The following is a 15,766-nucleotide window of genomic DNA, read 5'->3' as shown; positions in this document are numbered from 1 at the left end:
TGCTAATGTTTATTTTTCTTTCCAGGAGTCTCAGACTGAAGAGACTGCCAACTTGCTAGCACGCTTTGTTCTGTATGCAAGCACTCCATTAACTCTACTGGAAGGTGAGCTCTACGAATTTCAAAAGCAAACATGCTTTTTAAAAATAAAATAAGGTGGTCTAATAAAAAGTGCCACATTCCCTACTTTGTGAGCACAAAAAGGGTAAAAAGGTAAAGGACCCCTGGACAGTTAGATCCAGTCGAATCTGACTATGGGGTGCATTGCTCATTCCTGCTTTCAGGCCGAGGGAGCCGGCATCTGTCTGCAGACAGCTTTCCAGGTCATGTGGCCAGCATGATTAAACCGCTTCTGGAGCAACGGGACACCATGATGAAAGCCAGAGCACACAGAAATGCCATTTACCTTCCCGCCGTAGTGATACCTATTTATCTACTCATGCTGGTATGCTTTCAAATTGCTAGGTTAGCAGGAGCTGGAACAAAGCAATGGGAGCTCACTCTGTCATGGGGATTCAAACTTCTGACCTTATGATCAGCAAGCTCAAGAGGCTCAGTGGTTTAGACCACAACGCCACCCCCATCCCTCTGTCAGCTACAAAGCTTATTGAGTGACCTTTGAGGCTAGTCACTATCTCTAAGATTTCCAGCTCCTGGGGTGAAAGTCGGGTTATTAATGTAAATAATAATAATAATAATAATAATAATAATAATAATAATAATAATAATTTTCAGTGCATTTTTGCTTTTCTCTTTCTGGTTCTATGCTCTAAATCAGAGATAGGGAAACGGGGTTGCCCAGCTGATCTCAGCATGACATGCAGTGGATCAACAAGACCACCTGTCTTCCAACTCTTTAACATTAGTTACAACTCAGATAATTGGTTAATCTGCTATAAGTGGCATTGGCTTCTTTATTTAAAGTACTGTACTCAGTTTGGTCTGCTTGGCCAATGTTGAATGTTAAATTTGTCACAGGTCTCACTATTATTATAATTATTATTATTATTATTTACTGCACACTTCTCCCAAAGAAGTCTGGGAATTGCAGTTTTCTGTTGCAGAAGTATAATTCCCAGCAGCCTTAAGCGACAGTTCCTGGGATAATTTACGTGGGGGACATCATGTACTTGAAACATGTGTTGGATATGCATTAAATGGAAGGTCTGTGTGTGCCCTACATCTCTCTCTTTTTTTCAGAAGAAAACTCGGGGTTTGGAAAACGAGGATTAGAGTTTTGTGTGAAAAGGCTGAGAGCACTCATTTCTGGTAATGGGGGGGGGGGAATCCTAGACTAAGCATGACCCTTCTTTAATTCTAAGTGTATATCTCTCTATACAAACACTTGGTCCCATTGGGTGGATCTGAAAGATCTAGTGAAAAAACAAACGAAAAGGTAGATCATTCTCACAAGCCTGCAGTCTGCACACCCATATTGTATACGATACAGTGAGTGACAGCATGCCAAATTTTGCTGTGGTAGTTTCACTGCTCTGACGGCTGACTGTAAAACGAAACTAAATTGAATGGAAGGAGACCAGCGAGCTTCAGATAAGCTTAAATCGTCTTGCCTGCTTCCCCTTTTACGATCTGCTGATGGAGACAAGATGACTGTCAGAATTTTATGGAGCGTATCTTGGCTGTTCTTTGGTACTGCCCTGCCCCTGTGGGCACCTCAAATTTCCTGCATAAATGATGACGGCAAGCCAGTGGACTGGTAGGTAAAACAGGTGGGTTTGAAGGAAGCCGAGGCAAGTGTGTGTGTGTGTGTGTGTGTGTGTACACAACATGAAGCTCCAACACTCAACTCTAAGAGAAAATAATTAGCGTATTAATATCAGAGGCTGTTAAAGTTACCTTTGAACTATACCTCCAGAAAATGAAATGTAAGCTACTGAAATCTGATTAGTTTTCTGAGCAATTTATGCACACCGTCGCATTATGACTAATTGCAAAACAGCCATTGATTCACAGAGGGCTTGTTTCTTTGATCAAGAGAGAAAATGATTATGCATTACAATTCCAAGCCTCGGGGAAATATGAGCAGTAAGAAGAGCACGTATGCCAAAACTTGCGTCTCATATCCTGGAAGTGTTTCTCTTCCCTCCCCCTCCCTCTCTTATCCGGCAGTGCAGGGCTGCCTAGGGAGGAGGCAGCAGGCAGCTATTTCAGCATGTCTCCATTTCAATCTTGTTCTTCAGAAATATCTCTCGCATAAGCATCTTGGGGAGTGAGCTGTCTCCTCGTATGACAGCCCTAGCACGGTGACACAATCTGGATCCCTGAAGCACATCATCTGCTTTGTTAATCAAGGCTCATTTTGCAGCTAGGCATATCAGTATGTGGAAAGCTGACAGATCTAGGAGAAGCGAGTTGCTTGTTTTACACCTGTGGAGACGGGACTGTCAACTGTTGCAGAAAGTCTTTCGGCGGCGATTGCATGTGCTATTGAAATTCAGTCGCCAACGTTCATTTAAATCTGCTGACTATAGGTCCACATTTACATATCCTTTATATATATATATATATAAAAAGACATCATATTGTTACCCAACTGACAATGGGGGGATTTTCCTAATACAGTGGTACCTTGGTTCTCAAACTCCTTGGTACTCAAACAACTTGGAACCCAAACACTGCAAACCCAGAAGTAAGTGTTTGCAAACTTTTTTCGGAAGCCGAACGTGCTCCATTTTGAGTGTTACGCTTCCAATTGAAGTACCACACTTCCGTTTTGAGTGTTATGCTGAGGTCTGTCTGTTTTTGCTATTTATTTTGCGTTTTTGTTTTTGCGGCTTTTTTGTTTTGTTTTTGTGACTGTGTGGAACCCAGTTCAGCTACTTATTGATTGATGGTGTGACTGCAGTACATTGTTTATTGCTTTCATTTTGTGGATCAATGGTCTCATTAGATAGCAAAATTCATGTTAAATTGCTGTTCTAGGGGTTGTTAGTCTGGAACAGATTAATCCATTTTGCATTACTTTCTATGGGAAAGTGCACCTTGGTTTTGGAACGCTTTGGTTTTGGAACTGACTTCCAGAACGGATTAATTTTGAGAACCAAGACACCACTGTACTAATTGAAATGTGCAGGGGGTGGGGGTACCAGGATTGCTGCTGGGGAGGGAAGGCTTAACTCTATGCTCCCTGCACAATGCAGTGCCCCCCCCGGCCTAGTATTTAATATTTTAGAGCTCACAATTTCATTGCTAACCAGGCATTGTAGTTAGGTTCTCAGCTAAGCTCCGTTGACTTTGTGTACATCTATGCAAAGTAGGAGGAAGAAACAGCCAAATTTTCTTTCAGTTTGACTTTTAAGTTTTGTAAAAACAAGAACAACCCACCACACCACCACCATCTTGCAAAACAAAAAGCAATTAAAAATCCCAAGCCAGCCATTTTAAACTGACAGTATTTATGGCTTCCACATTTGTGTGGTTTGAAGTAACGAGCGGCAGAGCAGAAGTGAAACTGTTGCATGAAAAACTACTACTCCTTGCAGAAAAGCAAAGAGCGCGTTCATTTCTAATGACAACTCTTAGCAGAAAGGTGAAATAAGTTTCAGCAGGTGCATTTCATAACTGCACTAATTATTCATCTGCTTGCATCCTCATTTAAAGCACTAGCTATTGTGATGGGGCATTGTTGTGATCCGGTAGGGTATTTTTTTTTTTTTAAGTTTCTCTGAGACCCATGAAAATTACAAGGTGAATTGACATGAACTCATTTTTATATACTGTATAGGAAATGGGTTCTTTTAAAAATCTCAGAAATATTTAATGCACAATGTGATCTTGGTGGTTTTTAGTTTGCATTCATGAAACAGCCTGGCAAATAAGTATTCTATATACTAGCCCACACAAAGGTTTAACTCTCCTAACATTCCTAAATGCCCGTGTCTGTGTTATTCATTTGTGGTATATAATTTTTTTTAAAAAAACAGCTACTGTAAAGAGTTTCTCTCTGGTCACTTGGAGATGACACTTGCTTGCCACAGAACAAACAAGCCACTATATAGGCCAGCTCTGGCCTAGAAATGGTTTACTAGACTATTTGCTCATACGCATGTGCATTAGGTATTTCTGATGTAGCTTTTAAAAGAAGATATCTCTGCTTTACAAAAGCAACCTGGTAGCTTGGATGAATTTCTCATTTTCCATAGGTGACCAGTCTAGTGAATATTGTGAAGGAGCTGACATAACTTACTTGTACTCATAGGAGCCAACTCCTAGGGGCTGAGTTCTCCAGCCCCCCCAAAAAAAATATTTAAGGGGGCTGGGTTCCGCCAATTCAAATGGTGTGTGCCATGTCTTGTGATGGATTATGTGGGGCGGGGCTTACCTGCCCCACCCCAATATTTTATTGAAGTTGGCTTGTACTTCAGATTATATAGAAAGAAAGACAACTCATATTTAGGCAAGTATTAAGTTTGGAAAGATAGGGTGCTTGCTGCCAGCCCAGCTTGCTGCTCCCCCCTCCCCCCCATACTTAGCTGGAGACACAACATCACATGGTGGGGAGATGTTTAGCAAAGACCACACCTTTTCAGCACCAAGTGTTCCCTGATTCTTCTAAGAATGCTCAGACGTTTGGGTTGTATTCAGCTAATGGAATTTATTCGTCATGGCTAAATTAGTCATGTTGGTTCATTTCAATGGGTCTACTTTGAGTAGAATTTGCATCGAATTCCACCCACAGGGTGATGTTATTCCCAGTGGATCCCAGGTCATTTAATTAAGCAGAGGGGCATTTGGAACTGCATTTCCCTTGCTCTCTGGTGGCAGCCGGCACTTTTGACTTGTCTTGGAGTAATTCAGGAGTGTCCAAGACTTCTGCTGCAGTTAAAGCACCCCACACAAGCCCTGTGTGGTCCCTTCAAGGTCATAATTGGAATCAACTATATATAATAGCATGTAATGAAGCCACAACATAGCTATAGATTACAATGGCCAGAGCATAGCGCGATTTTAATCTAACAGCATGCAAACCAGGATGTCAAAATATAGGTCCGAACTTCCAGGGAAAATATAATTAATCGCAAAGTAGGAAATAGTGTAAGAACTGGCTGTTCAATAGGCATTCAGACCATTAACTTGTCATCTGAATTTTAGCCGTTCCCTTTCAAATGCAGTGATGTACCTGAAGTTCAAGCAAGGTGTATCTGAGAAACTCATTTCAAGCTGGTGCGTTTACATAATTAGCTACTGACAATTTCCAAAGCTGACCATGTTAGCTACAATTTGTTTTTAAGGTATAATTTTGATGCATAACAAACCTTTTCTTAAAGCACTCCCAATTTAACCCCACACATTTTTTCCCTAGGTATGTTCTTTACAAATTCCCTAAGCACATGAGTCATGATGTGGCTGGAACTGGGCTGGAATACATGTTTATGGATTCTTCGGCTCCGATTTGGAAACCGAGCAAATATTTCGTCAACATGACAGAAAGTGCTCTGGGGCAAACGCTGCAGCAGCTTTACCGAACGTACAAGTCTGAGGCAAGTGATAACTACAAAAGCAAATGAAGCAAAAAGAAAGGCCCTTAAAAAAGTATTGAGGGAAATCTCAGTAAGAGTATTTAGGGCAGGGGTGTGGACCACAAACAATATTTACTATAACCATTCTACAACCAACAAGAACTGAGCAAATAAGTTACAAAACAGGAAGCACACATAAAAAATATCCATAATACATACTGCAACATTAAAATACACTAGTTAAAATTAACTTGAAACTTCATAATCCACATAGATTCTAGATAAACAGCCAGCAACTTTATTAGCACTTCCTTTTATATGAACTATGTCAAAATCAAAATCCTGAAGAGTGAGACTCCACCTTAAAAGCTTTTGGTTAGAATTTTTTACTCTGTCTAACCAACATAGCGGGGAATGATCTGTTTTAATCGTAAACCCTTGACCCCAGAGGTAAGACCGTAATTTATTAAGGGCCCATACTACAGCTATACACTCATTCTCGACCGCAGCATAATTGTGTTAACTTCTTACTGGTAAATACAACAGGACGTAGTTCACCTTCAACATCTTGTTGAAGCAGAACGGCACCAAGACCAGCTTCTGAAGCGTCAGTCTGAACTACGAAAGGCTTCTTTCGATCAGGTGCCATTAACAACTGAGACTGCAGCAAAGCTTGCTTTAAGGCGTTAAAAGCATTTTGACAGATATTGTTCCATACAATTGTCAGGTTGATATTTTTAACACAAATCAGCAAGTGGTATTGCAAAGTCAGGAATGAATCACCTATAAAACCCAATTAAGCCTAGGAAAGACAGTATTTGACATTTGGTCTTAGGTACTGGCCGATCCTGAATACTTTGGGATTTGGCCTCTAAAGGCTTAATATGACCTCTCTCCACAAGGTGTCCAAGATATTCCACCTCTCCTAGGGCAGATTGGCACTTCGAAACATTTGAAATTAGACCGGCATGTTGAATCTTGACCAAAACGCTCTGTGCATGCTTCAAATGGTCGTCCCAGGAGTTACTAAAGACTGGAATATCATCTAAATAGGCACAAGCAAAGTTAGACATGCCATTGAGCAGAGAATTAATCAAGTCCCAGGAGCATTCCATAATCCAAAAGGCATGTTATATCGCAGGTATATCGTGGTCCATATTAATTTGCCAATATCCTTGCCGTAGTCTGTGGCACTATCGACCATCTTCTCGACTCACACTCTGGGGCAGATTTCTTTGGAAAGAACTGTCTATAAAGCAACTCTTTCTCCCGCACTTCTACATACTTCCAAAGTTGGGTCCTTAAGCAGTTCTTCCTTAAAGTCATGATCATGAAGGGGTGAAGGAGAAGTCATGGTATTCTCACCAGATTTTGCCAAAGAAATTTCTGCTGACTCACAACCTTCATCAAACTGATTTGCATTTCCAATGACAGGCTCCTCAACACATTGGGTGGCGATTCACTAGCCTGCTGAGCTAAATGCTGTCTAAAATGAGATCATTGTCTATAAGGCAAGGTATAAACATACCATTTTGATGTACTAAAACTGGTAAGGACCCTTTAAAATCTTTGTATTCACAATCCACCTGGGCTAGACTGGTTTTTACTGCTTGGCCCCCATAGGGAGTTACAATCAACTCTTTACCTCTTTACCTGAAGGAGCAGGTGCACAGCTTGGGAGTCATTTTGGACTCACAGCTCTCCATGGAGGTGCAGATCAATTCTGTGTCCAGGGCAGCTGTCCACCTGCTCCATTTGGTACGCAGGCTGAGACCCTACCTGCCTGCAGACTGTCTCACCAGAGTGGTGCATGCTCTAGTTATCTCCCGCTTGGACTACTGCAATGCACTCTACATGGCGCTACCCTTGAAGGTGACCTGGAAACTACAACTAATCCAGAATGGCCTTGGCCCAGTATACCTGAAGGAGCATCTCCATCCCCATCGTTCAACCCGGACACTGAGATCCAGCACCGAGGGCCTTCTGGGGGTTCCCTCCCTATGAGAAGCAAAGTTACAGGGAACCTGCCCTGTGGAACACCCTCCCATCAAATGTCAAGGAAATAAATAACTATCTGACTTTTAGAAGACATCTGAAGGCAGTCCTGTTTAGGGAAGTTTTTAATGACTGATGTTTTAATGTAAGTTTTCAATGACTGATGTTTTAATGTAAGTTTTTAATGACTGATGTTTTAATGAAACCCAGCCAGATGGGCGGGGCATAAATTATTTATTTATTTATTTATTATTAACCTAAAATTTGGGCAGGTTGTAATAGCCTTTTGGATACTGAGGAAATATCAGCCCCTGTGTCCCATAACCCAACTAATAAGAGGTTATTAATTTTAATTTCCTCACTGAATTGCACCTGAGCCCATCTAGATTTATGCAGGTCAATTAATGCCATTCTCACAGTCTGTTGAACCCGATTCAACGCCTCTTCTGATGAACCATTTTCTGTTGAAGCACCTCTCCCCCAAAATGTAAATATGGCATACACACATGGTCAAAAGAGGACATATATTTGCATAAGATGTTCACATGCTAATTTACAGGTTATAGGTGCTAATTTAGAAATGCTTGTAAAATAGAAATAGAAACGTAGTATCTCACCGTAGTAGAAAAGAGTGTCCTTAAGTGACCTGTGTGCCTGCTCATCCCACTCCATCCTTGAAGTTCATTGCTGGACAACCGGACGGTCATTCAGTAGATGATGACCAAACAGAGGGTTGTACTCTGAAAGTGGGGCATATGGCTACCCTAGGTAAAAGGGTGTCTTGAGTGGCCATAGAAAAAAAACACCACACAGGTGAATCCTCATTAGGGATTGGCAAATTTGTCCATTTTAGTTTCTCATGTTAAATCCTTCATTCATCATGTTTTTCTATCTTAAATTCAGTTCTCAGGATTTCTGCAGCAATTTGCACACAAGGAGGGAGAGGAATTGAAACCTCGTGAAAATTTGTCATTTTTTTGGTACAGATTCGGTAAACTTATTTTTGAATGGTGTTTTGACAAATATGCACATTTTTTGCAAGCAGTTTTCCCAAATATTTTTGGTATGTCTGCATCTAATGCACATTCTCCCATGATACGTATGCATTGTTTGGCTGGAGAACTGCACTGGAAAAATTGTAGAAGTGCGAATTTTGAAGAATAACTCTGTTTTGGTTTGTGCATTGATTTGAGAAGTGCAAATTACTTAGTGTTACATTAAAACACAAACAAAACTGAATCCCCCCCTTAGTCCTCATATTTTTTAGATTCTTTAGTAGACTTTTTGCTATGAAAGAGCACTGAGAAAGCTAGGTTTGTGGTGGTCCTCCCAGAAACCTATGTCTGCAGGCATTTAGCTATACTATACCAGGTTTCTTTTTAATAATTAACAGGAAGGGTCAGTATCACAGCTAATTTCCACATTGTTTGGTCCCAAATCTGTGAGTGCTACTAAACCCTGAAACACACAGATGCACACACAAGTATCCATGTGTCAAAAAGAAGCTTTTCCCTTGGTGTGTTGGGTGTGAGACAGAGAATTCACTCATCTTGGGGAGAATGCTATCTGAAATGTTTAATGCAAGTATGCTTGTTTCTCTAGCCTGGTAACTTTCTCAAAGAGCCAGGCGCAAACTCTCTTTTGATTATCATAGGCAAGGATTCTGCAAAATGTAAAGTCGGGCAGACTACTAACTTGGTCTTTTGATGTGCACCTTGTTGAATGAGTTAATTTTCTTATCTTGTTCTGATTTCGAACCAAATCTATGATTTTTTTTTAAAGTGACCAACAAGCTATTAAATTTGCATTCTCTTAGGAGCTGTTTTCTAAATAGTGTGTATATTTAAATATGTAGTTAATGATTGATTGTTAGTATTCATTAAAATAACATTTTTTACTAGGAGTTTTTAATTATATTGAAATAAGTAGGCGTTAATATATATTTTAAAAAGTTGGCCAGACTGCCAAGATAGTATTACCTTCTTGCCATCTTTCCAGCAGCTACATTTAAATCCAATTAAGGTTTGTTTGTTTTTTAAACTAGTGCTATGCATCCACTTATAACACACAGGAGAAAATGCAATGCGAAAAGTTCACTCTGTACAAAGGGTAATTTTGTAGGAGGGTAATTTTAATACCATGGGCTATGGGCCAATGTGACTGCTCACTAGGGACATAAGAATTTCTGCATCAATTTCTGTTTTCTTTGGAATTTCCCAGCATCCCTACTTTCTACAGCACTAGAGGTGATTTATAGCTATGTATTTAGATTATGCCTTTGGCTTCAGACCAGTGGCGAAGGACCCTCTTGTTTCAATGATAAGGAGAGTGTTGCTTTTTAGAATCATGTTTCCTTAAATAACATATTTAATAGACTGGTGTCTGTCTGTCTGTCTGTCTGTCCGTCTGTTTAGGAAAACAGCACTGCCTATGTGATGTATAATGATGGACCACCTAACAAAATGAATTACAGCTGGACACATGGACATTCTAAAGGTATTATCAAGTGGCTTTGGGGCCTCTTTCCACCTGCTACAGATGAGTATGGATCCAGAAAACCACACAATGCTCTGCACACCTTCCTTGCTGTGTGAGGGAGTTGAAGTGGGAAATCAGTGTAATGGCCATTCTGAATGGGAAAGCACTTTCAAGGATGAAAACCTTCATCTCTGCCTCCCTCCCATACACACACACACACACACACACACACATATATATTTCCATATATATATGGAAAGAAATGTATTCAACCTCCTGAACAAAATAGAAGAATATAAGCAAATGATTTGGTCATACTAAATGGATAGGTGATAGATATCACCCAAATATGAAATAATGAATTGCTAGGCAGAGAGTGACTTCTGCACCCTCGTATCTGGGTGACATCAGAGCAGAACTTGCCACCACATGCCATTCTGGTGCTGAACTATTTTGGGAAGCTGTTTGACAGTAGCAGAAAGGTAAGTGTGTAGAATTTGGCAATCTGAACCTACACTGAAGAAATGGCTATTTCCCCACAGATTTAGTCTTGATGACTCCACGTCCAATTGCTCTATATCTAGCAACCCACATTTATCCACCTTTAAAAGGTCATGCAAATCCGCCCCTTAAGGCACACGCTGAAATGCTTTCTGCTGTGAGGAAAGAAGATCTTTTTTAAAACTATCCTAGAGAGGAATAATCAACTTCTGCAAAGTCATATGCTGGGATCTTGGCACCTGGGGGCCAAACTAGTCACAAAATGTGGAGAAATCCATGATTGCAATGGCCAGTAGGCTGTTGCGGGTAGATTTTGAACTAATTAGTAGCTTCAACCATCAGAGAAAAGTGTTTAATGCTTTCCTCCTTGAAGTTTTCTTGCTATTGGCTTTGCCCAGAAGTACAGAAGGAAAGGGTTAAGCACCCCTTTCCCTATTGGCCACTTCCCCAGTTAGAGATCTTGGTTGTAGAACTTTCACATCATGTCTAGTTTGACCCCAGAATGTTCAGAATATGCTGAGAAAATGAGTGAGTTGCTGGTTGTGTACCTTTTTTCTAGGCAGACATTTGTCACCGTTGAGTGTGTGGAAGGCATGTGTGAGACTGTGCTGGGTGAACAGAAGGATCCCGTGCTAGGAAAAGAGATTCCAAGCCACATTCCTGTGTATTAGTCAGACCATTAAATTATTTAACTGGTATAATGCAAACGGAGAGAGGCTTTTGACTTTTATGTTTATGAAAATTCCCACGGTGACACAATTCCTTGCATTTTTCTTCCTTTATTAATGACAGGGTTTTTGCTCTTGGACCAGTCCCGAGGTTTCTGGGTTATACACAGTATTCCTGAATTCCCTCCATTTCCCAAGGACAGCTATGGATATCCACGCACGGGAAAGTACAATGGACAGATAGCAATCTGCATAACATTCCGATATGAGCAGTTTGCGGAAATAGGTAATGATAGCTTACTGTCTAGAAAGTGAGCACAAACATGCCTAGATGAGTTTCTGACTGCCGGTGTTTGTTACCTTAGATGTGCCTTATGTATGGCTTGTTTTGAAACTTACAGGTCGGTCATCTTAAATGGTAATTGGTAGCACTACTAGTTTTGAATCAAGAATGTGAAACTTGCTAAGTGCCAAGGCTCATGTTCCAACACACATTGACTGTAGGCCTCAACAAATTTGGCATACCAATTTCATGCATGTGGCAAATTATAATCATTAGCTGGGCATGCTGACTTGGAAGTAAGTCTCATTATATCAAATGGGCCTTGTCCCCTAGGAAGAGCTTTTGGAACAGTAGTCTTAATCTCAGCTCCAATGAAAAGAGTTAAAAAATGGTTGTTCTGGGGCTGGAAAAAGTTTATAAAGGCTTAATGCTAAGAGCAATAAGTGCTGTATGTCCAGAAACACAGATCTATTCAATTATTGTGATTCATAGAATTGTACAGTTGAAAGGCACACTGAGCATCATCTAGTCCAATCCCCTGCAAAGCAGGAATATGCAGTTGTCCCATATGGGTATTGAACCTGCAACCTTGGCATTATCAGCACCATGTTCCAACCAACTGAGCTGTCCAGGCATAAGAACAAAAGGAAACCCGGATATAAGGATGTAAGTCGAAGCACACATATTAAGTGTCCCAGAAATGGACTGTTTTGCAACTGAATGTGTTTAGAGTTCAGAGATAAGCCATTACCTTGATTTTTGAAGGACTAATGTGACTTCTGAACTGTAAGTGTGAGATTAAGGCTGCAATCCTAAAAGTTCAGGTATTGCCTTATCTCTCAACTCAAAAACATATTCAGCTACAAAGAAACAGATTTCAGCAACGTAGCAACACTTAGTATGTTTGTTTAGGATTACAACCTTTATCACAAACACTGAAATCATATGGGTGTTTCTGTTACATTATTTTTGGTTTTAGGGACATAGACCTATTGCTCTTAGGGTTTTCAAACTAGCCTTGGCAACCATGAAAGCTAGAACCCTTTTCAAGTCCCAGAGCGGCCATTGCAACACCTTTTTCTTATTTCCAGCATGCATGCATGTGTGCAGTTACTTTAAAAGGTGACTTTTTTTGGGGGGGGGTGAGTTTTTCAGTGTTTTATATTTGCTGCTTCTCAATTCCACATGAAATAAGCTGCATTTCTGCAAATCTAAGGTGTCTGTCTCAAACTGTTAACAGTTTTCCACTCAGATTCCAAAGTATGGAGATGTTATATTATTATTATTATTATTATTATTATTATTATTATTATTATTATCATCATCATCATCATCATCATCATTATACAGATACCTACTGAGAAGTGAAATAAATGAGACTTACTCCCAGGTCAGTGTGTATGGAATTGCAGCTCAAAAATTTGGTCTACATCTTTTCCAAGTTTATTCTGAATGAACATGCCTGTGATTGGGCAACATAATCAGCTGATCCTGGGTGAAGCACAGACCAGAAGCAGGATCTATGGCTAAAGGTGAACCATATCTTCTCAAAGACTCTCAAGAGCATCAACTTTCACACAAGCACTAAGCAGGGGATGAGGAGAAATTTCCTTGATGTACCTGGGACAATGTCAGGGGAGAGGTCCATGTTGACATTTTTGCTAGGAGAGGTATAAGACTATGCTAGCTGTATGGGTTGCATGATCACACAAATCTGCTGTGCACAGGAACGAGGAATCAGTGGGCTGAAACTAGTGTTCACCCATGGAATATGATAGGTATTGGCTGTTGTTTCTTTAAGTCTGCAAAGGATACATGATTGATTATACCCTTCTCTCAATTTGCACCATGTTTTCAGTGCATTGAAGCGTATGGGATGGAATAAAGTAATGACAAGGGAACAACAAGACAAATAATGTAGTTTTTGGCAGAAGACGAACTGCAGCAGTGTGGAAACAGTGTTGCATGCAAAAGTGTAAAGCAGAAAACAATTCCTTCTAGAAACTCAGGAATCAAATGGGTGTGTAATAGATCCTGCCTACCTCCTCTCACAAAAATTGTTTGTACCAGTGCTGCTTACATACATTCTTCAAAACTAGGACAGCATTTAGCATTTACCCTGATTTTTTTCTTTTAAACACAGCTTTTCTTTTTTTCATTTTCTCCAGATAAGCAATTGTTATTCTACAACCCAAATGTCTACAACTGTTCCATCCCAAAGCCCTTCCAAGCAGAGCTCCTCAACCTGCAAACAATGTGTGCAGGAGCACAGCTGCCTTCAGTTCCTTCAAATCAAAGCCTTATCAAGCTTCAGTCAGCCCAGGGAGAAATTCTTTTCAACTTTGCTAAAACACGGTATGATCACGAAGGTAAGAATATCTATCATGAAGTTATTACTTTTGTGGAAATGGGGGAGGAGGGGGCTTTGAGGGGATTCGTGACAGGAAACCTGATCTTAGAAACACTTAGCCGTATATCTATATATTTGCATATCCTTAATAACAAAGGGATGGATAATAATTCACCTCCCATTGAGGGTAGAAAAATTGTGATAATAGCAATGGGGATGCAACCCAAACTCTGAACACTGAAACACCATAATCAAAACTGAACACCCAGCACCTTAATCATTACAAACATCTAGGGGTCCTTCAAAAAATATAATTCCCTCTAATAGGAAACCCCAGGGTCCCCTTGCGGACAAGACTGGAGCCACTGAGAATGAAACGGAATGAAACAAAATGAAATTGAAACCAAAGTGGGGTGGGGGTGACCTTCCTTCAAAGTAGCCTAATGAGTACTTGAGGCATCTGATCAAAAGATGGTCTTTTAAAAGTGATCTTAAAGATAGGTTGAGCGCTACATACTGAGCATGCCCAGTTCTCACAGAAAGCCATAAGATGTTGAATGTCAGCTGAATAAGAAAAAGAGACATAGAAGCAGGGAGAGTTTATTTGCCACTTAAAAACTTCAAAGCCATGCTGGATCAGACCAGAGGCCTGCCTAGTTCTCTTCCCTCAGTGCAAACTGAAACAAAGTATACAAACATTAGCCCTAATGGAGTAAGTTTAAGAAGCAAAAGGTAAAGGTAAAGGTACCCCTAACCGTTAGGTCCAGTCGCAGACGACTCTGGGGTTGCGCGCTCATCTCGCTCTATAGGCCAAGGGAGCCGGCGTTTGTCTGCAGCTTCTGGGTCATGTGGCCAGCATAACTAAGCCGCTTCTGGCGAACCAGAGCAGCACACAGAAATGCCGTTTAACTTCCCGCCGGAGCAGTACCTATTTATCTACTTGCACTTTGACGTGCTTTCGAACTGCTAGGTTGGCAGGAGATGGGACCGAGCAACGGGAGCTCACCCCGTCGCGGGGATTTGAACCGCTGACCTTCTGATCTGCAAGCCCTAGGCTCTGTGGTTTAGACCACAGCGCCACCCGCGTCCCTTTTAAGAAGCAAAGCCAGTGATAATTTCTCACTTGCCCCCCAACCCCTGATTTGCCAGATATCTACATAGCCTGGATGGCTCAGAAACTGCAAACAAACTTCCTGGTGGAATCCTGGCAGCGCAAGGGACGCCGACTGTTCTCCAATTGCTCCCTTCCTTACCACGTCTACAATGTAAACCTTGTTGGCACACCGTGGAACTCCTCATTCTCATCCTATCACGACCATTCTAAGTGGTGCGTTTCTTCGCGCCCTGAAGACCAATGGACATGTGTCGGAGACCTAAATTATTCCCCTCAGCAAGCAAAGAGAAGTGGTGGCTTCGTTTGCACCCAGAACCAGCATATTTACATGGCTTTCAGGGCGTTGGTCCTCCATTATTATGATTGCCGTGAGTTTCAGGAATTTACACATGTAGCACAGACCTCTGGCCTCTAGGTGCTTCCTGAAAAGTGCAATTCTTCCTTCTTTCTTAAAAAAAGAAATGTTTCTAGTCCTCATGGCTTTGGAGAAACAAAAAGAGGCTTGGGCATGATTTCAGGAAACAGGATGGTTCATTGTGCCTGTCCATCAACCCTGACTTACCTGGAAGATCGCATCTACTTTCTTTTTTTCACTCCTACATTCTCTGGTCTTTGCTAAGGACTTTGTATTCTGTAAAATCCCCCAATATCAGATTTAGATATTATGTAACTGCAAGCAGGCCTGCACGATTTAGACAATTGGTTCTTAGCGCAATGGTTCTTACATATACTCCTGAAAGAGAAAACCCGGTGAATAGGAAAAGGGGATAAAATTTGATTCAGTTTGCATTTAAAGGCCAAACTACACTTCCTGAAACAATACGAAAACTGAAACACAGCCATCTTTTGCAATGAGTAAGCACCTGGATTTTGCAACACAGTTCCCCAGCCATATACG

At 40.9% G+C, this 15,766-nt stretch overlaps 2 protein-coding genes across 3 annotated transcripts in view; one reads left to right on the top strand and one right to left on the bottom strand.

The window, feature by feature from the left end:
- Positions 1-15,766, bottom strand: part of LOC117048201 (uricase-like) — a 38,044-nt gene that overhangs the window by 15,386 nt on the left and 6,892 nt on the right. The gene's annotated exons all lie outside the window — the stretch shown is intronic.
- On the top strand, positions 1,526-15,545 carry DNASE2B (deoxyribonuclease 2 beta). Of its 2 annotated transcripts, none has more exons than XM_033151694.1 (6): positions 1,526-1,716; positions 5,323-5,500; positions 9,889-9,970; positions 11,246-11,407; positions 13,573-13,773; positions 14,904-15,545. In XM_033151694.1, exons 1-6 carry the CDS (start codon positions 1,526-1,528, stop codon positions 15,281-15,283), a joined length of 1,194 nt encoding a protein of 397 aa, XP_033007585.1. In that variant the 3' UTR covers positions 15,284-15,545. The 2 variants fall into 2 exon arrangements, with proteins under 2 accessions (XP_033007585.1, XP_033007586.1); XM_033151695.1 differs by having other exon boundaries at positions 1,526-1,729.

This window comes from Lacerta agilis, chromosome 6 (assembly GCF_009819535.1).
Source record: "Lacerta agilis isolate rLacAgi1 chromosome 6, rLacAgi1.pri, whole genome shotgun sequence".
NCBI classification, from domain to species: Eukaryota; Metazoa; Chordata; class Lepidosauria; order Squamata; family Lacertidae; genus Lacerta; species Lacerta agilis.
The sequence above is the reverse complement of the archived record's forward strand: the minus strand, read 5'-3'. Positions and strand labels throughout refer to the sequence as shown.

What these genes read in the sequence shown, in the direction of transcription:
- DNASE2B (XM_033151694.1), top strand. Translation starts at nt 1,526, where the DNA reads ATGGAAGGAGACCAGCGAGCTTCAGATAAGCTTAAATCGTCTTGCCTG. An exon ending in GACGGCAAGCCAGTGGACTG is followed by an intron (nt 1,717 to 5,322) that starts GTAGGTAAAACA and finishes TTTTTTCCCTAG; the next exon opens with GTATGTTCTTTACAAATTCC. An exon ending in ACCGAACGTACAAGTCTGAG is followed by an intron (nt 5,501 to 9,888) that starts GCAAGTGATAAC and finishes CCGTCTGTTTAG; the next exon opens with GAAAACAGCACTGCCTATGT.